Raw genomic sequence first — 19,325 nt, forward strand, 5'->3', positions numbered from 1 at the left:
TGTGATGGGCGGGGGTAAGTTGGCTGGGATGATTAGGGAAGGCCTCTCTTTCACACGTGGATTTGGAGTACGGAAGGAAAGCACTCCAAGTACAGGAAACAGCGAAAATGAAGATTAACAGAACTAAACTTGATGTCCTCAAGAGAGAAAAAACCGCGGGTGGGTAACGCGAAATTCCCTAGTAAATTAGCGTTAAAGTTGCCAGAAGCGTTCTCCTAACTCATTTTTATCCTACTTAAAACGCATGCACACTTAACACCCTGGGTTATTTTCATTTTTTTTCAGAAATAAATGAGGTGGGTTTTGGGGCCGGTTTAATTCTCGCAACTTTTTCTTTCTGGGTGTTTTAGACGGTTCAAGGTTTTGTGTTAACCGAGAACCCTAGATATAGGTCAAGTAACTGCCCTGTTCCAAAACACCTGTTGTTTGAAGTCGTGGATCCGTTCACTGAAGCTTTCTCAATGATACTTGCTTACATTTCTGTTTTTTAAATGAATGTGTGTTTAATTTAATTGACCAACTGGATTCAGCTAACATATGTGGCGCACCATCTCTGTTCATTAGACGCTAGAAGCTGGCCAGGATGCTGGGAATGGGATAAGAGCCTGAGATATGGGAAGGGACCACGGAGGACCTTAAGTGAGGGAGATAACTTGTAAAACTAGCCAAATACCCAACAAAGGTAGAAAGGAGGCAAGTACAAATTAATACAGGAGCTAGAAGCCCAAGCGAACTACTGGCAGAGAGAACCTAGCGAAGGCTCCGAGGTGCCAGCTGTGTGGGTTTCCATGGAAACGCCTCTCCCCCGCCTCCCCGAAGGCTCTGCCCTCTCACCACTGAGAGCCAATGACGGGCGGGGGTGGTTCCAGCGCATGCTCAGGAGGAGTCAGCGCTCGGGTGCACAGCCTCGGGTTGTGAGCGGAGCTGGGGTGCGCGTGCGCCCTCCCGTCCGGCGCACGCGTCTCCCAGCATTCAGTTGGTGCGCGGGCGGTGGGCACCTCAGTCCAGTAGGCTTCGGCGGTTGAGTGGACGGAGGCTGACGGCTGTTACGCCGACGCAGGCCAGGTGGAGGGAGAGGTCGCCGGTGCACACCCGCCAGCCATGAAGCCCCCCGCAGGTACCGGCCGCCCATTGGTGTTGGCCCCGCTCGCCGGACCCAGGAGCCGCGCGCACCGTCCCTCGGGGTGGCCCCCGGGGCCTAAGAGCGGAGCCCAGTGACTCTCGAGTGACCCGGGCCCAGGCAGGGGAGGGGGGTCAGCGAGCCCGGAACCCTGAACCCTCGGTTGCCGAATGAATGAACAACTTTTCCAGCGCTTCACTCATTCGGCAAACTCCGTGTCGCTTTTGATGAGGATGGGTCTGGCCCTTGGGTGGACTCTGAGGGAGTTCTAGACGCAGTTCCAGAGCCAGAGACGGACGTTCAACAGGCAAAAATTAAGCGAGGGCTTTAGACAGTCGTCGGTGCCGGGGCTGGTGGTGCTTCTTTAGGGAGGGCGGTCCTGGAGGACTTCTCGGTGGAGGTGGCATTTCACTCAGCCTGGACCCCGTGGGGAGAAGCAGCTGTCCTGCGGGAGGAGCGTCCCAGGTGGTGGGACTCGCGAAGGCAAAGGCGGGGAGGCAAGCGCACCAGCAGGGCGTTTGGGGAGCAACAGGTCATTTTAGCTGGAACACAGCTGGGAGTCCCTTTTATGGGAAGCACAAAGGGACGCTATGGAAGGGTTGGTTTTCTTTTAGGGGAGCGATGCCACCCGCATACTCTATTTTAGAAAATCGCCCAAGATGTTGAGTGGTGCCTCCTGGAATTTTCTCTTGCCCACCTATCCTCCCTCTGTTCTTTCTGCAGCCCATTGTGATGATGATGATAATTGTATTCATGCTGATAATCATAATTATGGTTATTCAGGCCTCAGGGAGGCAGGAATGTTGTCTGCCTTGTTTGCTGCGGGATTGTTAGCTCAGAGACCTGGGACGTAGGTGACAATCAGTAAATATTTATGAAAAGAATGGGCCTGCTCCAAGTTTTCAAATCCTAGTTCCTCCAAAAGGTTTTCCCGACAATTCCACCCGACTCGGACCTCCCGCCTTTCCTGAGCTCCTGGAGCCCTTCTTTCCCACCAGATTTAATGCAGACTCACAGTCCCTCTTGTGCAGTTCTTGAAATCCAGAATGTTCTGCAAAGATATTCTCTAATTTGAAGCAGTCATTTGGCCAGAAAAATCGAACCTCTATTGAAGTGAAGAGGCTCCCCCCGCCACTTAGTGTGTATCAGTGGAAGTAAGCTGCCCGGCTTTGAACCCCACCTCTGTCGCTTGCTGGCTGTGGCATCATGGCAAACTCAGGATTCCCATCTGTAAAGTGGAGCTACATAGGGTGCAGAGCACAGAACTGCCTGAGAGTTCAGTGAGGTCAAAACACCCTGGAACACACAAGAAGTTTTTCAAGTGACAGCTGTTGTTTTTCTTTTGATTTATTTATTTATTTATTTATTTTTGGTTGCGTTGGGTCTTCGTTGCTGCGCGTAGGCTTTCTCTATTTGTGGCAAGCGGGGGCTACTCTTTGTTGCGGTGTGCAGGCTTCTCATTGTGGTGGCTTCTCTTGCTGCGGAGCACAGGCTCTAGGCGCGCGGGCTTCAGTAGTTGTGGCACACGGGCTTAGTTGCTCCACAGCATGTGGAGTCTTCCTGGCCCAGGACTCAAACCTGTGTCCCCTGCATTGGCAGGTGGATTCTTAACCACTGCGCCACCAGGGAAGCCCGACAGCTGTTGTTATAGGACCACAGTCTTGTATCCAAAAACTCCTGGGGCTAGGGACGTCACAGTAATCAGGATTTGCCCTTGTTTTAGAGAAGTAATACAATACAGATGTTCCAGGTTCCATTCAGGGAGGTTGGGGGTACCACCCTGCAGTGCAGTTATTCTTTCAGTGAAACGCAGGTCTATGCCGGATGTCCCGCTCAGCACCGCTGACTTCGGGGGCGGGGCCTCTCCTGGGGGCGGTCCTGGCTGCTGTGGGGTATTGAGCAGCACGCCTGACCCCGCTGAGGCAGGAGCATCACTCCCTAGTGGTGACAACCACAGACGTCCCCAGACATCCCCCAGTGTCCCCTGGGGGCAGGATCACCTTGTGCTCTAGAGGACCAATCGCCCTGTGCGTCCCCAGAAAGCCCTGGGGCCTCGCCATCTGTTCTGGGAAACTGTGGGCTCTCCCCAGCCTGTTACTCTGACCCTGATTCCGAGCCTGAAGCAGACACGCCGGGTGTGGGGTTCTGTTTTCTGGGTCCAGCCTGTGCAGGAGACGCCCTGGACGTGGCGGCACCGTGCTCGGCCGTGAACTACCTCCGGTGGGATCTGAGTGCCCAGCAAATCGGGGAGCTCACCACCGAGCTCATCGAGGAGACCAAGCGCGTGTACGACCGCGTGGGCTCCCAGGAGCTCCAAGATGTGTCCTACGAGAACACACTCAAGGCGCTGGCCGACGTGGAGGTGTCCTACACAGGTGAGCCCTGCCCAGACTGGGCGACACCACCTCCTTCCCGGGGGCCCGGTGGAGAAAGGCCTCCCGGGCTGGCCAGCTTGCTCTGTCCCTGAGGGCCCAGAACGGCAGCGTCAGGCAGTGTCTGCCAGTTCTCCTTTTGGGGAGCCGGCTCACGTGCCAGCCTTGAAACTGGAGCCCCTTCTCACCCCTGCCCGTGTGCCTGCCCGGGGATCTGTTTGTTTTCTCTGAGCCACTGAACTTGGTCCCCTTTGGTTTTCTCCTCCCATGGCGCCCTGGGTCCCCTGATACCCTGAGGCGTCCTCATCGCCACCCTGTGGGTCCTTCCCTCTTCTCCTCCACAGTCTGTCTGCTGCCTTTGTATGTCAGATACACAGCTCGCCTCCCAGAGCCCCCTCTGCAGAGGTTGATGAGGCAGAGAACTCTGAGCCGAGGAGGCCCCCTGGGCCCGAATCTCCAGAGCAGCTGTTTTTCTGCGAACCGTCTAGAATCCCTGAATTCCAGCTGCGGGATTCTCGCATGTCCCTGACGCCTCGCCGTGCAGGGTCTGCTTGCCCCTGGCCTGCAGGCTTAGACTCCAGAGGGTCCGCCCTGGGGGGACCCAGTGTGCCTTGGGCCCAAGGGTGAGGGCTGCGGCTCAGGCAGCGGATGGAGAGGCCGCAGGCCGGCTCTGCCCCCCAGTCCCCTGCTCTGGCGGGACAGGGGTGACGGGCTCAGTCTCCCCTCTCATTTGTGGCAGGAGGCTCTGGAGGGTGGATGATGCAAATTCCCACCTCAGGAGGGACCCTGCCAGACATGATTTGGTCTCCTACTCCACTTCTGTGGCCTTTTCTTTCCATCTCCCCTCAGTAACCTGAGTAATTTTAAAGAAAACTAGAATTGGACCATGGCACTCCCCTCGACCAACTCCGGTGCCTTCCCACTGCCCTGGGGGTCAAGGTGGGAGCCCTCGACGTGGCCTCTGGGGCCCAGCCACGCACCGCCTTGCCCCTCATCCTGCGCCCCGTCTGGGGGCTTCGTGCCAGCCGGGGAGCCCCTCCCCTCTGCTTGGCCGGGCGTCGGGTTCTTTGAGCACAGATTGAGCTCCGCCCAGCGCCCCTTCCTGTGCCCCGTCTCCCCACACCAGCCACCTGGACTAATCCCACACTCTGGTGTTTCGTTGTCATACTCGGTGCAGTCACAGCCTGCAAATCCCAAACGGACAGAAAGGCTGTTTCTGTCCTTTTCACAGCTTGCTCTCGGGCCACCGGCATGAGACCCGCCCAGAGCCCCACCGTGTTTGGCCTAGTCAGCTGAGCCGGTGACTGCCCTGCAGAGGTTTCCACGCTGCAGCTGACCCACCAGACCTGGGCCATCTCGGTAGCCTGGAACCGTGGAAGCCACCAAACTGTGATGTTAATTCAGGTCTCCCCCATGCAAAGTATATGCTTTTTTAAACACTGCTGTGTTGAGATAGAATTCACATACCACGTAATCTGCCCACTTAAAGCATAGACGTCATTGGTTTTTAGTGTATTTAGCATATCCAACCTTCACCACTCTCCAGTTCCAGAGCCTTCCATCACCCCAAAAAGAAGCCCCGACCCCATCAGCAGTCACCCCCTGACAACACTAACCCACTGTGTCTGTGGATCTTCCTGTTCTGGACGTTTCCCATCAATGGGATCACACACTGTGTGTCCTTCTGTGTCTGGCTTCTCTCACTGAGCATCGTGTTCTCAGGATCCGTCCACGTGTCAGTGAGTGTCGGGGCTTCACCCCTTTTCATGGCTGAGTGATGCCTCCGTATGTGGAGGGACACGTGTCCAGTCATCTGCTGATGGCGTCTGGGTCGTGTCCACTGTTTGGTTACTACGGATCATGCTACTGTGATGGCGTGTGTAGAAGTTTTGGGTGGAGGATGTTCCGTTACTCTCAGGTGTGCACCTGGGGGTGGGTCTGCGGGTCATGTGGTGACTCAGCTGAAGCGTGTGCTTTCACAGCTGCCACACGTTCTGTCTCACGAAGCGTACACGTGTGCCGTGAAGTACAAAATCTTTGGTGAGCTGCAGCGTAGCCATGGGCAGCCATGGCTCTTTTCTGGCACCGAGTCCCTTTGGCCTCTTCTGGTCTCATCCTACTCCCTGTTCCGGTCCCTCTTGACTTGGGGTGTCCTGAGCTAAGTTCCTTCCCTTTTGGAATGTGAGTCCCCGAGGACGGGGGTAACTGCGCCCATCTCTAGCCTGGAACTGGCACCCACCCGTTTCCACCCGGGGCCGTTTTCACACCTGTCCTGTCGTCTCCCTGTTTCAGTCCAGAGGAACATCCTTGACTTCCCGCAGCACGTCTCCCCATCCAAGGACATCCGGACAGCCAGCACGGAGGCGGACAAGAAGCTGTCCGAGTTCGACGTGGAGATGAGCATGAGGCGGGACGTGTACCAGAGGATCGTCTGGCTGCAGGTGAGCGCGCAGTGGGACCTCTTCAGACTGGGTCGTTCCGCTCCCCGGGCTTTACGAGGTGTCAAGCTGGAGGCAGCCCCGCAGGTGGGCAGTGGGCACCACAGGCTGTGCGCCGGGCCTGGGGAAGGTGGTGAGTTTCACGGTGGGGCCGTTGGACCACAGCAGACGACGTTAGAAACGTGACAAAGACGAGTGGGAGGGAGGAGAGGAAGCATAAAATGCCTTCCCGGGTCCACACGTCACCTCACTTTCCCGACCTTGCTGGGCACACCTAGAGGGGACGCCCAGTCTCCAACGTGAGGTGAGGGACGAGTAACACGTGTGTGCACTTCCTGCCTTCCTGTGGGTGCTCCGTGCAGCCGGCCGAGCACTGCTGCCTGTGTTGGGGGGACCACAGATACTTCTCACGTGGCTGGTGGGTGGTTCTTAGAACCCGCTGATGCGTATCCCTCGGGACCAGGGGAGGCCCCTGGGTGCTTTGTGCAGACACAGGGCGGGGGCCTCTGAAAGCGCAGGCAGTGCTGCTTTTAACAGACATTTTCACTGACAGAATTAATCGTAGGTTCACGTGCAGTTGTAAGAAATGATTCAGAGTGGTCCCGGCTACTTGGCCCCGTTTTCCCCAATGTCACCTTTTGTGAAAGTAAAGTCAGCGTCCCAGCAGGCTCCTGACGTTGACACAACTGCCCGTGTCATCCGCTGCCCTGGGAAGGTCCCCAGCGGCTTTCGGTCTGGGGCTCTTCCCAGTCAGGCGAGCATTTGTGTACAGCTTCTGTGCGGACTTCAGTCTCCATTTCTCTGGGGTAAGTGCCCATGACTGCGGTTGCCGAGTCCTGTGATGGCTGCTTTGTTAGGAAGTTTTGCTTTCTAGGAAACTGGCCAACTCCTTTCCAGAGTGGCTGCACTGTCTTGCACTGCCTCCAGCGATGACTCCCCTGTTCTCTGCTGCCTCGCCAGCACTGGGCACCGTCTCGATGTTTTGCTGCGAGCAGAACTTTGGTTATCTTGTTCTAGGAGAAGGTCCAGAGTGACTCGCTGAGGCCAGAGGCGTCGCGGTACCTGGAGCGGCTGATAAGCCTGGGCAGGAGGAACGGGCTCCACCTGCCCGAGGAGACGCAGGAGGTGAGCGCCTGGCCTGGGCCCCGCGTGCCTGCCTCTGCCCATCTTTCTGCCGCCTCAACCCCAGGAGGGAAGGTCCACGTGGACCAGCAGTCCCACTGCACCTGCTCTGCCCTCGGTCCTCAGGGTCACAGGGCTTCCCCAGAGCACGGCCGGCGTGGGCCCCTTTCTGCGTCCCGCCTCAGCCCCGCCTCAGCCGGGCCCCCCGCCCCCTGTGGCTTTGCTGGGAGGGTCTCAAGGAAGGACCGCCTCCTCCGAGCCCACTCCACCCTGAGCCCCCGCTCCCACAGAGCTTCCGTCCTGACGCCAGGCCCGTGGGGCTCCCATAGCAGCAGCTCTGTGACTGTCGGGTTTCTACGGTTCAGTTTGGACTCCATCTACCCGGAGTCAGAGCCCGCAGGTCAGGGCTTGGCCCACGCCGGCCACAGGTCCACGTCGTCCTCTGCGCTTGTGGCTGACAGGCTGTGTCAGGAGTTCCCACGCACCCACCCCGAGTTCCATTCGTCAGCTAGCGCGGCCCCCAGAACACAGGCACCCAGTCCACGGACCGGACCACCGGGTTATCATAAGGAGCAGCCAGGTGGCTGGAGGAGGTGTGGAGGCGTGGGGCGGGGCCGGGGCTTCCAGGCCCCCTGCAGGCGCCCACCCGGCAGCTCTCTGAGCCCCGAGTTTACCGAGATTTTGTTCCATGAGCACGATTACATCGTTGGCCATGGGCCACTGATTCACGCTGCAACCCCTGTCCCTCTCCCCTCCCAGGAGGTGGGCAGGTAGTGGGGCTGTAAGATGCAACCCATCCTGTGGCTTTAGGTTTAGGAGCTGTGTGCCAGGACTGGGGGCCAAGATCCGACGCGTTTCTCCTGTAATTCACAGCGCGGATCCCGCTGGGCACGGAGGCTGGGGGTGGTGGGAGGCTGACGAGCTCGTCCGCCTTCACCCCCTCCCTCCTCTCTGGGCTGAGCCCTGTGGCCACGCAGGTTCCCAGTGGGCCCAGCCCCCCGGGGCCTGTCCCTTCAGGTCCTCCCAGTTACCTGACACCCCTCTGCCCCCAACGTGGACCCCAGAGCCCTCAGCTCTTCCCACCCCTGGTCCAGCAGGACGGGGTCCCTGCAGCGCCCTGGCCAGGCGGGCGATGGGCAGCCCGGCCCCTCCCGGGAGGCAGCCTCGTGGGGTGGGGAGGGGGGCGGGCACGGCGAGCCACCGATGGTCGAGCGCGTCACCTCGGTGGGGGGTGTGTAGCGCCGTGGCTGCACGCGTCTTGACCTCCAGGATCAGACCCAGCTCTGCCACCAACCGGCTGGGTCCCCGGAGGCTGGTCACTGGACCCCGTTGTCCCTGTTCACCCTCTGCAACGTGCGTGACCGGAGGACCCCCTCACAGATGGTCGTGAGCGCTGACCGAGTCGGTTTGTGTGGAGGACAGAGAACAGTGAGGCCAGCAGATGAGGAAAGAGCTTGTCAGTCGCGGTTCTGGGCAGGGGCCCGCCTCATCACCTAGGGCCTCCCGGGAGCACGAGGGTTCAGCAGCAAGGAGGGGAGGGGTGGCTGGGGACTGGAGCCTGAGGTGTGGGTCCCCGGTAGGAGCAGCTCAGGATCGGCTAGAATGACCCGGGGCTCCGGGCCTACGATGAGCGCAGGGGGACGGTGGCCCCGAGTGTGGGAGCCCCGTACAGGAGGGGCTGGGGTGCATCCCTGCGCTGGCTGGTTTGCGTCAGAAAGTGACAGAAGCGGTTAATGCAGGTACCAGGCCCGACCCAGGGCTCAGCGGCAGTTCTCGTTACTCAAGAAAAACGCTGTCCCACTTCTGCCGGTGCTGTGCCTTGTGGTGGAGGAAACCGGGACTCGGAGGACTGTGGGACTCCAGCTTCCAGGGTGGGCCGGGCGCGGGGGCCCCGAAGTCCTGCGGAGCGACAGGCGCGTGGAGCTTCGAGGCTGGGGGAGGCGAGGGTGTGCACGCTGGGGCTGCGCAGACTGCCTTGACGCTTGAGAGCCACTGGCCGTAGGGACCACGGGGACGCCCGGGGAGGAGGGCGCCCAGGAGAGGCGGCCTGCTGGCACGGGGCGGGGTCCTCAGTGCCGCCCCGCCCTCCCAGGGCGCCCTGTGCTCCTGCCCAGTCGTGGCCCATGGGGCCGTGAGGCTGCAGGGCGGCCAGTGTCTGGCACGGCGCCTGCTGCCCGCAAATGCCCGGCGTCCCTCGGGCTGCTTCTGAGCCAAGCGTGCCCGACGAGCCCCTGCTCCTGGCAGAGCCAGCGGGCACGCTCCCCCAGCGCCCCTCCTGTCCTCCAACAGGCATGGCTGTTCAGCCCGGGAGCGGGGCGGGCGCACTGAGTCCTGGGCCGGGCAGGGGGTGCAGCCTGGGCAGGTCCTCGAGGCGCCCCGCCTGCTGCTGGCCCGGCAGGGGCCCCAGGGAGCCGGTGCCTTCCTCTGCACCCCACGTTGCTCCCTCCCCCAGGCAGGTCCATTTCTCCCTGTTTCTGAAAACCAGATAGACCCTGAAGGGGCAGAAACTTAGCTCCGTTGAAATGGCTGAAGCTTAGGCTGTCACCTTGGGGTAACTCCTGAGGAGGGTCCTAACAGTTAGGACCCGAGGCCCTTTCTCTCCCATCTCCCTCCTCTCATCCGCCTCTTCTGCCTTAACCCCCCTCCGTGCCCCCGCCCCCCGATCTCACGGCCGTCTTCTTCCTTCAGAAAATCAAGAGCATCAAGAAGAAGCTGAGTCTCCTGTGCATCGACTTCAACAAGAACCTGAACGAGGACACCACCTTCCTGCCATTCACGCGCGAGGAGTTGGGTGCGTGCGGGCCCCGCACGGTGGTGGAGAGGCGTCTGTGTGCCCCTGGCCCCCGGGAGGGCCTTCTTCCGCTGGGGTGCTCAGAGTGTTTGGGTCCCAATGTTCTGGATCCTTCCTTGGGGGCGGTTGCGGTCTGTCTACCGAGATTCTGCCTCAAAGGGAGTTGTCCCCCAAGACCCCACCCCCACCCTGCTCTCTGTGATGTTTCTTTAATCTCACAGGGTCCTCCCCAGCCTGACCCGGTGTGGGGTCTTGAAGGGCTGGGGCCTGGGCGGCTTTTGCAACTTCTGCCCTCTTCCTCGAATGCTTTATTTTGAAAACTTCACACCTGTAGGGAAGTGGCAAGAATAGCACCAGGGAGACCCCGTGTGCTCCCCGGGCCCGGCCTCCCTACGTGGATGCAGTGTGTGCTGTTCCTGTGCCAGGGCCTCCGGACATGTCTCTAGGAGCAAGGGCGCCTCCTGAGTCCCCGGGTGCAGGCAGCCCTCGGGAAGCAGAGCGTGGAGCGGTCCCCCAAGCCGTCCTGATGGCAGTCTTCACGTTTCTGGCCCCATCTGGCTTGAGCCAGGCCTCAGGCATTGCATTTAGTTCCTGTCTCTCCAGGCTCCTTCCCTGCTGATCGGTTCCTCAGCCTTTTACAAACTTGCTTCCGTCTTGCCCACGCTGATAGTTTTGCAAAATCTAGGCCAGGTGGGCAGCGGCCTGTCAGCTCTGCCCGGGGTTCAGATGGGGCTGAGCATCCTCACCAGTTCTGTGTAACAGGCTGTTGCATAAGATGTGACACCTCGTTCGCCTCTGGGCGGGTGGGTTTTGGGGACACCCACGGATGCACGCTGACCCAGGCAGGTTTTTCAGGTCCATCACGCCAACCTCTGCTGCCCTAACTTCTGGTCCCCAACCCCCTGTCCCGGGCAGCAAGACCCACGTGGCTCCTGGGGTTCACGGGCCACAGGGGGATCCCGGGCCTCTGGAATCTGGCGGCTGAATCTGCTGGCACAAGCTGTCCTGCGGGGCTGCTTTCCCCCCATCTGTCCAGCCCAGGGGCCCTACTGTCATGGCCCAGCCTCCCGGGCGAGAGGGTGAACCCCAGCTCCATGGAGCAGACATTCAGAGCCCTGGTGACCCGTCTCACAGGGCTGGGGTGGCGGCTGGACACGTGTGGCCAGCCTGGTGGGGTTTGACCCCGTCTGCAGTTTCAGTTCCAGCTGAGCAGGAGCCTCGCTGGGTTATTTTCTCCGGTTGTGGAAGGATCCCTGGTGTCATTTTACAGAAACATAGATGGTGTGTTCTTTCTCTGTTTTCTCCCTGCTTTCTGTCCTCCCTCTCTCTCCCTCTCTCCCTCTCTCCCTCTCCCTCTCCCTCCCCCTCCCTCCCTCTCTTTCTCTACCTCCATCCCTCTCCCTCCCTCCCTCCCCCTCCTTCCCTCTCCCTCCCTTCCCCTCCCTCCCTCTCCCCCTCTCCCTCCCTCCCTCTCTCCATCCCCCTCCCTCCCCCTCTCGAGAGAGAGTCATACACACACATAACACTTTGGTTTCTTTCCCTAAATCTCAGTCCTAAGGCAATTTCCTCTAGGCGTCTTCTCTGTAAAGGCGCCATTCTCCGTTCATAGTCAGTCATTTCTCCAGAGAAGCTTGGAGGTTGGTTCCTCTCATTTGTTTCCACTCACTAGTCCTGTGTAATCTCTTAGTTTGTATCTTCTTGTAAGTCAGAACTCACCCCCCCGCCTCACCCCACCCCCAGTACTTGCTGGCCAGTGTCTTTGTATGTGTGGGCTTCTAGGTCCTGGTCTTCCTGGTGGGGTGCGGTCCCCTGCTGTCATCACTTACTTAGATGCTCATTGTCCCAGTGTGGCCTCGAAGAGCCCCTCAAGTGGACGTGTCCCTGTGATTCTTCAAGCACCTGCTATTTGACACAGGGTGGGCCGGGCTCACTTTGTCCTCTCCCTGGCCCAGCCCGGCCTGGCCCTGGCGGGATAGTCAGAACGAAGGTCTGGCTGCTGGGTGTGCACCCAGATGCTGGGAGCTATTGCTTCTAGGCCCCCTCAGCTGACGAGAGCTGTGTGCACACACGCGTGCAGACACACATCCACGAGTGCCTACCAGTGCCTTCAGCTCAGGTCGAGCAACTAGGGATTCGCCTCGTGGCACCCCTTCCATGCTTTCACCACCTTGTCCAACAGTGAGAACCGGCTCCTGGGTAAGTGTGAGGCTGAGAGAGAGTCACAGGGTCTTCCAGTCCCAGTAGGGAGGAAGAGCCGGTTCGGGGCGAGGGTGGCTCTCCCTCAGCTGTTTCTTGTTGGGTTAGGGTTAGCGTCACGGGCACACCTGTTGGGGCCTGCCGAGACGGCCCACCTGAGGGGGATCCTCTAGGGTTCCTCCACCCCTCCCTCAGCTCCCAGGCCCCAGGGCTGAGCTGGGTGGCGAGGCTGGGGCATGAGGGGCGGTGGCCTTGCATCGCCCAGGCTGTGAGGCACAGGTCCCTGGAGGTTTTAGTCTGAGGGCGATGTACCCGGGTCTCCATGCTAAGAGGACAGGCCAGGTTGGAGGCCAGCCATTGCAGCAGTGCTGACAGCTGGGATGGGGCGGGGGCACCGCCCAGTCAGGGCTGCCTGGCGGGTTCTGCCTTCCACTGGTGCCATCCACCCAGAAAGGACACAGAGGAGACGGCAGCCCATGCCATCCCGGGGTGGACGCCGTCCCGGGCTGGAGCCTGTCCCGGGGCGGACGCCGTCCCAGGGTGGACACTGTCCCGGGGTGGACGCTGTCCCAGGCTGGAGCCTGTCCTGGGGTGGACACTGTCCCGGGGTGGACGCTGTCCCGGGGTGAACGCCGTCTTCAGGTGCAGGCTGGCCTGGGTGGAGCTGAACATAGCTTTTCCTCCCCGAGGGCGTCCTGATGAGGAGAGCAGCAGCTGTCTGAGGCGGGAGAGCCCTTGACGTGGCTCCTTTGGGTGCAGAGGTGGGAAGTGGGCGTTTGGGTAGGCCGCACCGGGCACTGTGCTCCCTGCTGGCTCCCGTTCCTCACTTCCCACGCGGGAGGGACGCCCTCCCTTCCCACCTGGGTCGGGCAGCCCACGGGTCCTTTCAGAGCTCCCCGATTTGGCTTCCACAGGAGGGCTCCCTGAGGATTTCCTGAACTCGCTGGAGAAGACCGAGGATGCGAAGTTGAAGGTCACCCTCAAGTACCCGCACTACTTCCCCCTCCTGAAGAAATGCCACGTGCCTGAAACCAGGAGGAAGGTGGAGGAGGCCTTCAACTGTCGGTGCAAGCGGGTGAGGAGCCCGCCTCTGCCGGCTCAGTGCCCGGAGGGGCCCACGAGCTCGCTCCGCCCCTAGCAGGTGTCCGGGGGTCTGCCTCCGTCCCCCAGGCTCCCCGGGGCAGGGGTCTGAGCCTCTTCCTGAGCTCGTGCTTCTGCTCCCTCGCTCTCGAGCCTTAGCCTCAGGTCCTCTCCCTCTCGGGTGTTGCCAGATGCCCGAGGAGCTCGGATTCGCAGAGGTCCCCCCCATCCCCTCTCTGTGCCTAGCATGTGGGCTGGGCTTTCTCGCTGTGGCCCGGGCACGGCCTTGACATTCAGACATCGGGTTCTGCAAGGACACTTGTGTTTGGTCCATACTGCGTGTGGCTGCAGTCTGTGCTTCTCCCATTTAGCATCTTCAGTAGATGGGGGCTGTGCATGAGCCCTTCATCTTCCCCGCAGACACCACTGGTGCTCGCTCGGCCTCGCAGGGGATGCGGGGGGCACGGGGGACAGTCCTGTGTCCCCGCCTTCTCGGCCTGCAGACAGGCCACGTTGGTCCTGTGGTGACTGGGGGCTCCCAGGAGAACCCCACCGCAGAACCGGAGAGGTGGCCCCAGAGAAGGTGGCGTACGCCTGGGGCCGGGCCTCAGCAGCCAGCCACGGGCCACCTGCAGCAACAGGTGTCTCACCGTCCAGGGGCTGGGTGTTCGGGCGCCGTGGGGATGAGCTGCTGTCTGCACAGCAGCCATGTTTGTATTGTTGAGCCTGGGGAGGCCCCTTGGTGGCTCCTGGAGAGCCTGGCCACATTGCTTCCCGCCCTTGGCCTTAGAGCCCATCACGGTTCACGACCTTTCTGGTTCCGAAGGACCTGTTTATAAAGACCACATGGTAGGACAGCACCAAAGTGTCTAGAAATCTGGGCCAGGAGGAGGAGGGAGGGGTATTGGCTGTGCACGCCAGCGGCCTGAGAGCCCTGCCCACCTGCAGAGACCTGGCCCGGGGCCCCACGGGGAGGGCATGGCCCATGGTCCCCAGCGCCGGCCGTCTCTGGGTTCCAGGAGAACTGCGCGATCCTTGGGGAGCTGGTGAGCCTGCGGGCCCAGAAGTCCCGCCTGCTGGGGTTCAGCACGCATGCCGACTACGTGCTGGAGATGAACATGGCCAAGACCAGCCAGGTGGTGGCCACTTTCCTAGGTAACCCTGCCTCCCCCTGGGGCCCAGTGGGGAGCGGGGTCAGGCGGACCTGGACTGGACGCGGTGCTGCCTGAGACCCCACTGTGTCAGCCTGGGGGTCACCTTCCCAGACCCTTCATTCTGCCTCGAGGGGCGTAGGGTTGGGGGCAGCTGGGGAGCCGCCCCAGGGACGTAGCCGAGCCTCTCTCCTCCGCCCGCAGATGAGCTGGCCCAGAAGCTGAAGCCCCTCGGGGAGCAGGAACGGGCCGTGATCCTGGAGCTAAAGGAGGCCGAGTGCCAGAGGCGGGGCCTGCACTTTGACGGGCGCATCAACGCCTGGGACATGCGCTACTACATGAACCAGGTGGAGGAGACGCGCTACCGCGTGGACCAGAACCTGCTCAAGGAGTACTTCCCCATGCAGGTGGTCACGCGCGGGCTGCTGGGCATCTACCAGGAGCTGCTGGGGCTGACCTTCGACCTGGAGGAGGGCGCCACCGTGTGGCACGAAGATGTGACGCTCTACACGGTCCGGGACACGGCCTCGGGCAAGGTCATCGGCAAGTTCTACCTGGACCTCTACCCTCGGTGTGTGCTTGGGGGAACGTGTCGGCCATGGGCCGGGGATCCTCTGCGGAAGCTGGGCCTCACCCCGCGTCCCTCCCCAGGGAAGGGAAATACGGGCATGCGGCCTGCTTCGGCCTGCAGCCGGGCTGCCTGCGGCAGGACGGGAGCCGCCAGATCGCCATCGCGGCCATGGTGGCCAACTTCACCAAGCCCACGCCCGACGCACCCTCCCTGTTGCAGCACGATGAGGTGGAGACCTACTTCCACGAGTTTGGGCACGTGATGCACCAGCTCTGCTCCCAGGTGGGTGCGGGGCGCTGGGCTGCGGGGCAGGAGCGGGGGAGGGCCCGGGCGCGCGTGGTCCTCAGGCATGTCCTCGCCGCGGGATTCTTCAGCTGACGTCACCCCGGACGTGGCGACGCCCTCGGTGTCAGCTTCCATCATCAAACCCCACTCACTGAGCACGTAAACAACGGAAATGGATGTCCTGGAGGCTCTGGAGGCTGGAAGCCACTGATCAAGGTGTCAGGGCTGGTTCCCTACATGTTAAATACATGTACTCAAGAGTTGCCTTTAAAAAAGAAGAAAGAAAGGAACGTTGCCTGCAAGTCTGGTGACAGCCAGTGATGAGAACCAGAGGGAAGGCTCTGGGGCCGGGAACGCCGCGCCCAGTGAGGCCCTGGAGCTGCTGCCAGTCTCGGTGGAGGCTCAGCAAGTCCCAGTGACTTCCCCACGTGGGGCCCCCAGCTGAGCGGCCGGGCCCAGGACCCACTGCTCGCTCAGTCTTCCTGCGGTCAGCCCTCCGTCCCGAGAGCGATGCTGTCACAGGCTGCACCGGAGCACGTGGGGACAGTTCACTGAGCTGTGCAGCCATCACTACTGCCATGTTTTGGAACATTTCCATCACCCCGAAAGTGTCCCACATGCCCTTAGCTATCACTCCCTCCCCAGCCCGTGACAACCAGGAACCCACTCTCTGACTCTGGATCTACCTGTTCTGGACGTTTCCCATTAGTGGAGTCGCATCCTGTGTGTCCTTCTGTGTCTGGCTTCTCTCACTGAGCATCGTGTTCTCAGGGTCCATCCACGTGGTAGTGAGTGTCAGGGCTTCACCCCTGTGTGGCTGAGGGATGTCCCCGTGTGTGGAGGGACCTCTTATTACTAGTATGTTTACGAGCAGAAGGTTTTGACTTTGAAGTTCAGTCTATTAACTGTTTTCTTGCACGTTTTGTGTCCTATGGAAAAAATTCTTCTCTAACCCGAGGTACTGAGTTTCTCCTGCCTAGTTTCTTCTGCCTTTTCTGCCTAGAAGTTTTGTAATCAAACCTTTAATTTTGTTGTTGTCCACTATGGTGGAGTGTTGTCTGTGGTGTGAGGCTGGGGGTCACCCTCTGTCACCACGTTGTCGCCACCGATCCCCACGCAGCCACATGTGATGTGTGTTTCTGTTTAAAGACACCTGGTCTGATAGCAATTGTTGATTCACTCACAGCGGGGTTGTAACCCTCGCCTGAAGGAAGCTCATCTGACACACGCACTGCCCCTGTGAGCACGTCACCGCCCTCCTGCACTTGGGACACCAGCCAACACTTCAGCTCTATGCTCGGAGCCATGTTGAGCAGAGAAATCACCCCAGAAACACAAAAATGCACACATTGGAGCATTCAGCAGACCGTGAGAAGGACGCTTGTTTGCAATTGGGGCTGGAACCGGAAGTTGGGGGTCAAGTGACCCAGGAGTGAGGAGGCAGTGTCTGCCCTGCTCCCTGGGGCCTGGGAAGGACATGCCGGGGTCACTGGGCTCGTGTGGACCCACACCTGCCGGGCCTGGGTTCCAGCCACACTGCGTCAGGCGCCGTGTATTCAGGAAGAATTTCAGGCACGAAAGAGGAGCAAAGAGCGACTGCCAACGGCCGCCATCCAGTTGCGCCGTGTCCGCACCTTTGCCTCCTGGGTGCGGGGCTTTGGCTGGAGAGTGTTGGTTCCATGGGTGGGGAGGGGGTGCGGTGATCCACGGGGTGGCGGGCTCTCTGCACCCCTGTGTTCCGGGCAGGTCTGGGGTCCGGGGTGGGCCCTCCTGCAGCTCCACAGCCTGCCTTGCAGGCCGAGTTCGCCATGTTCAGTGGGACACACGTGGAGCGGGACTTCGTGGAGGCACCTTCGCAGATGCTGGAGAACTGGGTGTGGGAGGTGGAGCCACTGCTCAGGATGTCCCAGCACTACCGCACGGGCAGCGCCGTCCCCCAGGAGCTGCTGGACAAACTCATCAAGTCCCGGCAGGCCAACACAGGTGCGGCCGGGCCAAGGGAAGGGAAGGGGGCTCCCAGACCGCCCGGCTGGAGAGGGCGGCCTGGACACAGAGCCAGTCCCACGTCTCCTTCCTCCTGCCCCCCAGGCCTCTTCAACCTGCGCCAGATCGTCCTGGCCAAGGTGGACCAGGCCCTGCACACGCAGACGGCCGCAGACCCAGCCGAGGAGTATGCTCGCCTCTCCCAGGAGATCCTCGGGGTCCCAGCCACGCCAGGTAGCCACGCGCGAGGCAGGCCCACCTTAGGGGTTGGGGTGGCGGCCACTGCCCGGGTCAGGAAGATCGTCTAGTGGTGTGTGAAGGGGGACCGACCAACACCCTCCGGCCGAGGCCCTCGGACCTCTGGCCTCTTCCCGCCTCGGTTCTTGGGCTGGTCCCTCCCGCTGTGGCCCGTGGAGGCCAAGGGTGGGGTGGGCGTCTCAGCAGGTGCTTTCTGGAGAGCCTGGAAGGGGCAGGAGAGGGCTTCATACCCCGGACGGAACGCGTCCACAGGTTTGCACGTGCATGTCGGTGTGGACACGGGTTCACTCCCTCGTGAGTGCTTTAATCCGCGCTCTCCCCGTGGCGGAGGGCGAGCCCTGATTCATCCCTCGGAGCCTCGGCAGCTGACCTTGTAAGAGGCTTAGAGGTGAACCCTCGTGAGCTTCAGCAGAAAGTGGGCAAAGATTTATTTGTGTCCCTCCACTGAGTTGCCCGCAAGGTCCCTGTTTTCTTGAAGTGTTGGGCCAAGTCTCCCTCTAGTGGCAGGGGTCTCAGACAGGGCTGCTTTGAGGGCCCCGCTCTCGGGAAGGGGCACTGAGGGGCCAGGGGGCCGGGCAGGAGCCTCTCCACGTGTGTCCCAGGGACCAACATGCCCGCGACCTTCGGCCACCTGGCAGGCGGCTACGACGCCCAGTACTATGGCTACCTGTGGAGTGAGGTGTACTCCGCGGACATGTTCCACACACGCTTCAAGCAGGAGGGCGTCCTGAGTGGCAAGGTGAGAGGCCGGCCTGCTGCGCAGACCAAGACCGCGGTCCTCGGCCTGGGCCTAGATGCCTGTGCCACCCCCGCCTGGGCCTGCCCGGCCCTGAGGACCCTGCCCTGGTCCTCCTGCTCCCCTGCCCTTTGTTCAGCCACAGCAGAGGTGGCCACACCCACACCCCCAGATCCCCTCCCTTGGATGCTGCTGGCCCCTGGAGCCAGGGGTGGGGATACTCCACCCTCCTGCAGCCCCGCCCCCTTTCGGCAGGTGGGCATGGACTACAGAAGCTGCATCCTGAGGCCAGGCGGGTCCCAGGACGCCAGCGTCATGTTAAGGCTCTTCCTGGGTCGGGACCCCAAGCAGGACGCCTTCCTCCTGAGCAAAGGGCTGCAGGTTGAGGACTGCGAGCCGCCAGCCTGCTGACGGCACAGGGTTCTGCCCACCCCAGTGGGCCGGGTGCCTTAGCGCCCCGCCGGGGCAGGGGAGGGGCCGCGTGTCCCCCCAGCCCCTGAGTCCCCGGCGGCCGGCCTGGGCCAAAAGTCTCCACCTGGATGTGTCTAGAGAGCCTGGCGTCAAGGCTCCCACTTGTTGCACTAATACAGCCCCTTCCTGGGGAGCTTTCCTGGTTAAAACACGGTTCTTTGAAACGGAGGCATTAAAAAAAAGGCTCCAGTCCTGGTCTCTGACTGCCATCCCTTCCACCACAGGAGTGGCATGGGGGCCATCACTCTGGCGGGAGTTCTGACCTTGGTCGGGTTCGGCCCTGGGGCCGTTGAAGGCTGCTCTCCGCTGGTGACGTGTCTGGGTCACTGGGAGACGGCTGAGCTGTGGGGTGAGTTCAGACGGGGATGGCCCCCCCACCCTCGCCGGGCCGGCTCTCCAGTGATGGGGTGTCAGTCTCCTGCCGGCCTCTCGCCCGTCACTGTTTGGCATGTCGGGGGCTGTGATTGGCGGGAGCTGGTTCTGGCGGTGGGCACAGCTGTGGGGAGCCCGGCCATGGCTGGCCCTGTCCCCGTGCCCTGTCCTGCTCACGGCCGGCCGGCTGGCTCCCTCTGGTCGCCGGCAGTTCGTGAAGTCTGGGCCACAGCAAGGGGCTGTCTTCCTGGGTCCTAGCAGTTCTTCCCAAAGGCCTTAGGAGGGTTTTTTGGTGGCAGTAGGAATTCAGAGAGGGTGCTGCACCACTGGAGCAGTAGGGTGGGCTGGACCGTCCTGTGTGTCCTTCCCTGGCCTTTGA

The 19,325-nt window shown here is 61.2% G+C and overlaps 1 protein-coding gene across 4 annotated transcripts; it reads left to right on the forward strand.

The window, feature by feature from the left end:
• The first annotated feature begins 920 nt into the window (after positions 1 to 920).
• THOP1 (thimet oligopeptidase 1) lies at positions 921 to 18,765 on the forward strand. 4 transcript variants are annotated; one of them, XM_060297438.2, is made up of 13 exons: positions 921 to 1,117; positions 3,283 to 3,495; positions 5,785 to 5,933; positions 6,948 to 7,055; positions 9,741 to 9,843; positions 12,954 to 13,114; positions 14,139 to 14,274; positions 14,475 to 14,841; positions 14,922 to 15,123; positions 16,923 to 17,109; positions 17,215 to 17,343; positions 18,006 to 18,106; positions 18,359 to 18,765. In XM_060297438.2, exons 1-13 carry the CDS (start codon positions 1,102 to 1,104, stop codon positions 18,512 to 18,514), a joined length of 2,028 nt encoding a protein of 675 aa, XP_060153421.1. In that variant the 5' UTR covers positions 921 to 1,101; the 3' UTR covers positions 18,515 to 18,765. The 4 variants fall into 4 exon arrangements, with proteins under 4 accessions (XP_060153421.1, XP_030701589.1, XP_030701584.1 ...); XM_030845729.2 differs by having other exon boundaries at positions 17,947 to 18,106; positions 18,359 to 18,496; XM_030845724.3 differs by having other exon boundaries at positions 923 to 1,117; positions 17,970 to 18,106.
• Positions 18,766 to 19,325: the final 560 nt, after the last annotated feature.

Source organism: Globicephala melas, chromosome 3, assembly GCF_963455315.2.
Source record: "Globicephala melas chromosome 3, mGloMel1.2, whole genome shotgun sequence".
In the NCBI taxonomy this organism is placed as follows: Eukaryota; Metazoa; Chordata; class Mammalia; order Artiodactyla; family Delphinidae; genus Globicephala; species Globicephala melas.

Bases quoted from the DNA above. Each gene is read 5' to 3' on its own strand.
- THOP1 (XM_030845724.3), top strand. The intron at 14,275-14,474 runs GTAACCCTGCCT...CTCCGCCCGCAG, and splicing joins GGTGGTGGCCACTTTCCTAG to ATGAGCTGGCCCAGAAGCTG. The intron at 18,107-18,358 runs GTGAGAGGCCGG...CCCTTTCGGCAG, and splicing joins AGGGCGTCCTGAGTGGCAAG to GTGGGCATGGACTACAGAAG.